At 39.3% G+C, this 8,561-nt stretch overlaps 1 protein-coding gene across 2 annotated transcripts in view; it reads left to right on the forward strand.

The window, feature by feature from the left end:
- Nucleotides 1-654: 654 nt before the first annotated feature.
- The window catches only part of AQP9 (aquaporin 9), a 25,605-nt gene continuing 17,698 nt past the window's right edge, over nucleotides 655-8,561 (forward strand). The window contains exons 1-2 of one of the 2 annotated variants that reach the window (XM_010140623.1): nucleotides 655-977; nucleotides 1,070-1,128. In XM_010140623.1, the coding sequence (XP_010138925.1) occupies nucleotides 1,126-1,128 (3 nt within the window). In that variant the 5' untranslated portion in view covers nucleotides 655-977; nucleotides 1,070-1,125. The remainder of the gene's footprint in view (nucleotides 978-1,069; nucleotides 1,129-8,561) is intronic. The other variant, XM_010140622.1, reaches the window with a different exon arrangement.

The raw sequence follows: 8,561 nt of genomic DNA on the forward strand, positions 1-8,561 counted from the left end.
AATAGTATTATAATGCTTCATATTGTAGCACCGATACACTTTAAAGCTAAACATATTGGAGGCATACGGTCACTCAGTGCCTCATCTGCCTATACTGGATTATAGGGAGCCACTGGACCGAAGCAGATTTCATTAAATGTTCCTAATTTATTCCACCTCGTTGCTCTTTTGTAAACAGGGCGGGTCACTAGAGAGCAAGGCATTTAGTCCAAAAAGAGAATTGTGAGTGAATATGCAAATTCAACATACTACACCGAGGCGAGATTCCTCATAGCCACTGAAAATCCCTCAGAAGTGACAAGATAGGAGCTTTTGTTCACAGGGTAGAGCACGGCATTCTTGTAAGCATTCATTCTCTTTTACAATGTCCCCTTGAAAAGTTTCTGGACAGCCAATAGTAGCATGGTTTAAATCCCAATCTAGGTCAGAGAAATTTTCAATCATCTTTTTGTTCCTTATTTTGTAGCTTCTCTTTTTGCCCTTTTATTTCCTTTTTTAACCAGGGTGTCAGGAGCAAGTTTTATTCATTTTTACCAGAAAAAAAAAGTAACATAGCAGAAAAGGTAATGATTAATCCACTCTGCAAGAAATAAATAAGAGTTCTGACTGAGAACTTACTGGTATTATCTAACCAGTATAAATAGAAGTGCACTCAGAGAAGGCACAGGATGGAAAACTCATGATGAATTGTTAGGGCATGTTGAGTTAGTTCTGTCAGTGCTTGCAGTCAGATGATTTGACTGGCTGTGCAAGACGAAATCTCATATTTCAATGTATAAGTAAAAGTGTCAAAGTTCAGCTGAAGCAGGGACGAATACAGAACAAATTTTGTGTGTATTTGTAACTAGGGCACCAGAGCAATAGGGGAAGCCAAAATGAGCCAGAAAAGCAAAAGGAGTTTAAAGGAGAAATTTGCCTTGAAGAACCGCTTGGTTAAAGAAGCCCTCTCAGAATTCCTGGGAACTTTTATACTGATAGTAAGTGCCAGCTGCTTTCCTTTCTTCCTACTAATCTAATGTTGGGCAGTGTTTGCAAGGGGACACGTATGCTTTTGCTTGTACTGTACCAGCAGCGTGGTTACTGCCTGACAAACATTGCACAGCCTTGGAAGAACGGCTTCTATTTATGGTAAGTTCGCAATTCCTTTCTTCACCCGATGTAAATACCACCGGCTACTACAACCAGACAGCTTCATGTACTGTGATTGTTTGATAAGCATTTGATTTCATACAGGAGCAGAATTTCAGTGAACTACCACACTCTGAAAAACCCCGATATGTGCAATGAATGTTAATAACACTCTCGCTTTTGCTTTTTTAAAAAAACTCAGCAGTTTATTCTTCTTTCACTTCTATGCACAACTTCCATTTGCTTTAACAAACGTGCTGTACTGCACATTAAGAGAACTGTAGCCGAGTTATTTTCCCATGCAATATAGAAATTTAGCTGAGTGATTTATAGTGAATTAATTGGGAGTCGCATTGCCAAACCTTCAGAGATTTTGTAAGTTAACTATTTTTTGTTTTGTTTTTAACTGTACTACATGAATTATACACTTGCTTGGTCCTGTAGTACCGCCGCAATTTAGATAAAAAACCAAAACTCTCCATTTTCATATCCCCAGTTTTGGGTTTTGTTTGTTTTAACTTAATTTCTCCCTCAGTTTTCTGTGCATTTTCCACTGGGACACAGAGCTCTGCTCTGTGATTTACCAGAGCAGAGGGCAGGATCAGTAGCAGAGCTGGAAGTGAAGCAGCTAGAGTATTTATGCCAAATTCTTTCTTCCTCCCTTTGGTCCGAATAAGACAGTCTTGCTCATTGCTAAATATTTCATCATAGTGAACAGGCAGAAAAAAAATAAGAAGTGGGCATAGTACTGACACAATATGTTTTATAACTGTATATTAGCTAAATTTCAAGTAAGTCATCTAAGAAATTCCAGTAGCTCATAAAATACATGAAAATAATGGTCTTTACTATCCTTCAGCCAACTGAAGTGCACAGGCACTGAAGTAACATTGTTCTCAAATTTAATACCATCCATAAGACATTATTACAGTAAGGAGCACATTTAGAAGCAAGAAGCACAAAGCACTTTACAAACATTAATGAACTAAGTGTCACAACACCCTGGTAAGGAGAGGAAATGTCATTATCTTAATTTTATATATTAGCAAACCTGATTACAGCAGTCTGCACAGGAAGCCTGTGGCAGAACTCTGAATATAACCGAGATCACCTGACTTCCAGTACTCTGTCCTCGCCGCAAGATCATCCTCCTCTTTCCATTAATACAATTAAGCAAGTGAAGAAAACGTATTAAAGTGCAGATTGGACCGCAACTGCCATGGTTAAATGTCCTGCTGCACAAGACTGGAAGGAAATGCAAACCCAGAGCCCACTTTCTAGTATATTTACCACATGAATATAGTAGAAAATGAAGATACAAAACTGTTGTGATAATCAGAGTTTCTCAATTCTATCCTACCCTTTTCAGTTTCAACCTTGGCTTAAAACGAAGAAGAGCCTCACATGGATTAAACTGCAGCTTTCCCAGTGCTCGGATACCTCAATTTATGTTTAGACTGCGCAAGTTAGCAGCAGTACGTAGCATTTATTGTGAAGAAACTGCCTTTTCTGCTGTTATTTATTGCTATTGCTTTTAGGCTCTGTCAGCTAGTAAGTAGTTTCTCTTTAAAAACAGATAAATATTAAACTCTTAACCTAAATTAGAGCTAATGAAAGGGGCACCCTGGTAAGTCAGAGGGCAGAAATCCTTGAAACACAGACAGCGTGTCTGCAAAAGAAGTGACAGCTTTCTTCCACCATTCTGTGACTATGTCTTAATCCTGTTACAAAGTGGAAGTGAGACGAGAGTTCACGGCTTGCAGCACAATTGATTCAGATCTCTGCTGAAAGCCATTTCATGTCCCTGTGATGGGTTTTGCAGCCTGTGGGGAGCACCTGCACCAGGAAGCAAGACAGGGACAAATGTTCTTATTACCCCCAGGCTCTGACTGGAAGCCAGTGCTAACTGACTGTACCTAAATCTGCAACCAACCTAGCACCTCTGGGAGTCAGCCGGGTGAAATTCCGTCCTTCCAAATCACCCATTTCTAATTTTTCTGGAGAACAACATCACAGCTACATACTACTATAAGAGCCGAAACTACCATCTTTGGTAACTCTCAAGCTTTGCAACAGTATTTTCCGAACTGGAAAATGTACAAACTGTAAGATCAGTATCAGGACATCTAGAAAGTGACTCACTCATCAGGAAAAACCCAAGCTTTCACCTGGAGGCGAGAGGGGCTCTGCCTGCAACGTCGAACTGATTTGAGACAAGTCTTGAGAAAGTCACTGGGTATACAGTTAGGATAGCGTCTCAGAGCACCTAAAGTGAATTCTTTTCAGATGACACCAAAGTGGAAGGTGAGCTGCAGAATCACAACAAATGTGCTGAGGGATGCACAGTTAACGGATGCTCAGTCCAGTGGGTGAGCCTGGAGAAACTCCTAAGTAACCCCTCCTGAAATGTCCATAGTCAGGGTCTCTGAACCAGCTGCTGGCGCTGCATGACTTGATAATACAGATGAAGCCTGTGTGAGCCCCTCTGCTTATCAAAACTTACGATTTTACCCTCTGAGGGTTCAGGGAGAAACATGAAACTCTAGGAAGCTGGAAGGGCCCTGGCAGAGGCAGATCCAGTGGTATACAGAGCAGCTGCTGTTATTGCCTGTCTGGGTAACGCTGCTGGTGATGAGGCTATTTTACTCTTAAAACCTATTCTGCTTTCTTTCAGTATCAAGCCTTTAATTATTCCCAAGGCTTAGCATAGATTTAATTACACTCTGAGACAAGAATTAGGACAGAAAACCCAAAATGTACAGTCCATAACCAAATCCAAATTGCACGTGGTTTTGGTTACGCTGAGATTTTGGTTACTGTCTTTAACTACATTGTATTCACTTTATAAACTTCAATCAAGATGAGAAAATGTGTTTCACCTCTTAAGGGATATCCCTATAAAAAGTGGAGTGATGCAGTTTTACCCTAAGTTACATGTGCAGTACAGGCGAGGAGGAGGACACATTATGCTGGGCATTCATATTTGCAGATAATCAGTAAACTCCTGCCCATTTCTTGCATTTACCTCGGTGTTGTCATCAGCCTGCAAAGTTTAATTGTGCCACTGGTAATTATCCACAAAACCCACAATCTACCCATGAAGTTTCCAACGAACATTTGAAAAGGATACAACTGTTTTCCAGGAAACGGATACTGAGCAATCTGGGGTTTACACAGTGTGTTTCGAATCATCTTGTAACTGGTCCCTCCAGCCTATGCAACAGGTCCCTGAGGTGGGAAGACACTCACCCACTCGTACCATGGGGTCTGACAGGCCAGCGCATACTCACATTTCCCAGCCTCTGCCACAGCCTCAGCTTTCTGCAGCTGCTACAGAGGCGTCCTTAGAGAAAGAAAGAGGTCTCTGGAGAGCTCTTTGTTCTCCAGCACATGTCCTGGTTCAGTACATTTCCACTTGGGGCACTCATGGGTTACTCAGGGGGACATCTGGGTGCCAGCACAAGAGTCAGGAAGCCATGCTGCATCAGATAGATGGTTTATGTGATTTTTCAGTGAGTCTGTCTGGAACTCACCTATCCAACTGTCTCTTTGTTTTCAATCACGCTTCCCTCTATTTCCCGTTTGGATCTTGCCTGCATTGCTCTCAGACAAAATGCTTTCACCATTAAGTATATCTGAATTGGCACAGTTCCAAAAAGAGATGCCAAATGGGCCATCTGGCTTACTTTGCCGGCTACTGCTCACCTAACGTAGTTTGCATTTCATTTTCACTCTCAAGACCATCTTACTAAACAGTTTCCCAGAAAGGTGCACAGGCACCAGTGTACGCTTCTTGCTGAAACAGAACACAGGCTTCCACCTAGCACAAAGACAAGCGGGCAGTGTACAAATTCCTATCCCACAGCTTAGTCCTGGCTGGAGGTGTGGAGCCTCTTGCAAAGCTCCCACCAAAGCAAATGTGTGTGTGTGCGTAGAGGACGAATTGCATGAGCATGAACGGAATGCACGACACCACCACGCCGCAAACAGTCCAGCTAATGAGAAGGAGGGCTATTTATACTTTGCTCATCAAAACATTTGTCTTTTTTTCACATGCTAACCTCTTCGTTACATTAGTTATCGCTCCTGCTTTGTTGTGGAGTTTAGTCTTGCCTGAAAAATCTGTAAGGATGACCTTCCATGGATTTGCTCAGTCCAGAGATTAAGACAACTTTTCCTTATCTTTCTTTTTGTGGTCCTACATTCCAGTGTATGTTAATTACAATACTGTACAGTGATATATATCCCTTATTCCAAACAGGCATTAGAATCCTCAGTGCATGATGCTATTACGTGAAAGCAAACGTAGTTTTTGACCATTTACTCCTTAAATAAGTAATTTGATAGAAAATTACTACTTAGACATTTTAAACAAAGACAAAATCTGTGTTCTAAATTTTTGTGAAAGGGAGACTTTCTTTGTATAGGATGAATTTGCTTACAGTTAGTTTTGTTTAAGATAGAAAATTAAACAGCAGTAATTTCTAACAGCTACCTTGTTTGCCATCAGCAATGAATTCCCAGAACCTTACATAATGAGCTCTTAGACAATGAATTTAGGTTTGTCAAAGCTAGGTAAAAAAAGTTATTAAAACTTACGTTTGACGGTAAGTCACTCAACAGCTTTTTAAATATTATATAATGCTACCATGGGCCTTGGCAACGTTTGCACTCCGAAAAGCAGCTCTCGGACCAGAGACCCATACATAAGGGTCTCTAGCAGCAATACTATAGCACAACCAACAAATAATTCAAGTCGCTCATTAATCTAATGTAATGGAATTTAATCCTGCACTTCCAGACCAAATCCATTCATTTTATGGAAATAAAATGCTTCCTTTTCCTGTCATCACCAACTCAGATTCCTTTCTGTCCTTTCTGCAATTGTACCAGTTGCATGTATTTTGATAGCAAGGAATTTTGCTAATGATTCTGCTGAAGGTGTGCAAACTCCTCCTCTTCCTTGCAACTGTATTAAATCAGCATTGCAACCAGAAATCAAAGTTGTAACAAAGACCCTCAGCTGTGCTGCGGCTAAGATGTTCTTCTAAGAGGCACACTGGTATTAGTTCTATAATTTTACTATTATCGAGATCAATTAACTTTTTTTTCTAGACAACGCTTCTGTTTCCCTGAAGGCATTCTTTAAGTCAGCTGAGTGAATTAGCAGTGTGGAAGAACTGAAAGGAAGGTTACCTAACTGTACTTTTTGGTAGAGCAAATAATTCTGAAAAAAAAGTTACAGGACATCTTTTGTTTTCACTGCAAACTGAAGTTTTCCAGTATATGTTCTGTGTTGCATGAAACACAGAATTCTTTCTTTTAAGAAAGAATTATCTTCATCTCTGCAACAACAGCCCCAACACATCACTCAGCTCTCATTGTTTAACCAAGAGGTTCCAGTAAGTTGAACTAAATTTTTGAAGACCTTTTTCTGAACCTACACTTTTTAGAGAAAGCTTCTATCTGTAGGACTGAAGTGTAGGCATTCTCCCTGAGTCTCACAAGAAGTCTTGTATCCCTCCAATATTCAACTGCGCGTGCAAAATTTGACTTTTATGTCTTACAGACATGAATTTACAGGCTGGTTTCTCAAAAGTTTTGCCAAATTAAAAAAAGGTAATAAAAGTAGTAACTTTTTAAAACTGTCATAAGCAGTTAGAGAACAGAATAAAAAAAATAATAAATGTAGTTCATGTCATACAGTGAATTTATATCTTTGATCTCAATACTTCAATGAACCATTCTGGCTAAAAGTGAATTCTAGCGAGCTCTCCAATCCACGGTCTGGTTTTAAGGTAAAGTCAGCTCAGTTCCTCTAGATTATTCCCCAAAGGCTTCGTTATTATTCAGAGCATTCAGCTTTTTTTCTTTTCCCCAACCAGAAAAAAAACCTTAGGAAGAGAACATACTGAGGCTTTAATTACTCATAACTGTACTCCAACCACAACTGTGCCTCCAACCACGAGGACACAGCAAAAATCCAGCCACCTCGTTCTTGCACCCAAAGGAAAGAGTAAAAGAAAAGATATACTTATACTCCCCGAAGAGAGGACAGAAAAACTCCTTTCTCAGGAACGGCAATGCTCGCTCCTTCACTCTCCTTGAATAGTACCATTCCATGAGCACCGTTACAGGTACTAAACACATTTTAAGAGTTTAGAAAGATTTTAATCTTTTCAGTTAGTGTAGGTAGCCAAGCAGAGCAGCACATGTCTGCTCAAGAACAGATGAGTAACCCAGGAGGGAAGCAGGACCTAAATAGGCTCTTTTTCTTCTCAAGAAGAAACTAGGTAATGTTTTCTTCCCTTGCCTAGCCTTTTCTTCCTCGCCTCTGTGAGGCGAGTTTCACTCCTGAAAGTTTGTATCTGAATGTGAAATGTTTCATTTCCTTTCTCTCCTGTATTTTTAAAACTTAAAAAATAAAAATAATCTTCACTGAAGAAACTGACTCAAGCCAGTTGCCCTATATAATTCAGGAAAGAAAAGCACTTTAGTGTTTCAGGATGAAAAGTGCAATATTACTCATAATAAAATATGAGAGAATGCAGACCTTTGCTTTCTCTCTAGGTAATTTCAAGCTTTTATTTGTCTCCTATTGCATGTGCAAAAGCAATAATAAAAAATTAAAAGCATCAGTTTACGTAACACAGCACAGTCTGTGTCCCTCAATATTTTCACTGTATTTTTCCCACGGAGCAATTTGAGCCAGATCTTCGTATGTTTTAAAAGCTTTATATACACGATTCATCCAAAGCCTTATTAAATTTACATTCATGTCTCCAAGTAGTAATGCTTTTTGTCATTAAAAAAATAGTTTCAAAATGGCAATCATTTTACTGCTTACATCTATACTATTTAATTAACTGAATGATAAGAGGTTTTTTCAAAGCCGTATTTTATTAGACAGCAAGTTTGAAAAAAAAAAATAAAGGGAAATCCATTTGAACCCAAGAGGATATTGGTTGTGTCCCAGGAGAACAGATATAGCGATTTTTTTATTACTTCAAGTTTGATTAAATTCTAATGTACAGAAATCCTCCCTGCCCCCACCAAAATATTTAATTAATGATAAAATAAGAGCCATATGCTTTTAAAGTATTTAAATGTTACTTGATTGGTAAGCTATATTTTTATCTCACCTTAAAATTCTAAGTACTATCTGATTTAACAGATGATAGCATACATTACACACAAAATTAGATGAAGATTTTTCTTTCCTGGAAGAACAGGCGTTCCCTGCAAGCTGAATTCTTGCAGAGCTAATGTCCTTAATTTTACTAGATCTAACAACATCTCCATTTTCATTGCTGTTAGCATTACCGTCCCTATTGAAAGAATGCTTGGGAGCCCAGTCTGAATTAAGGCTCTGCATAATACTCATAGCAAAACATGGTTCTGTATGGAAAGCGTGTCGGATTCATTACAAAACA

The sequence above is a fragment of the Buceros rhinoceros genome, unplaced genomic scaffold (assembly GCF_000710305.1).
Source record: "Buceros rhinoceros silvestris isolate BGI_N320 unplaced genomic scaffold, ASM71030v1 scaffold12187, whole genome shotgun sequence".
NCBI classification, from domain to species: domain Eukaryota; kingdom Metazoa; phylum Chordata; class Aves; order Bucerotiformes; family Bucerotidae; genus Buceros; species Buceros rhinoceros.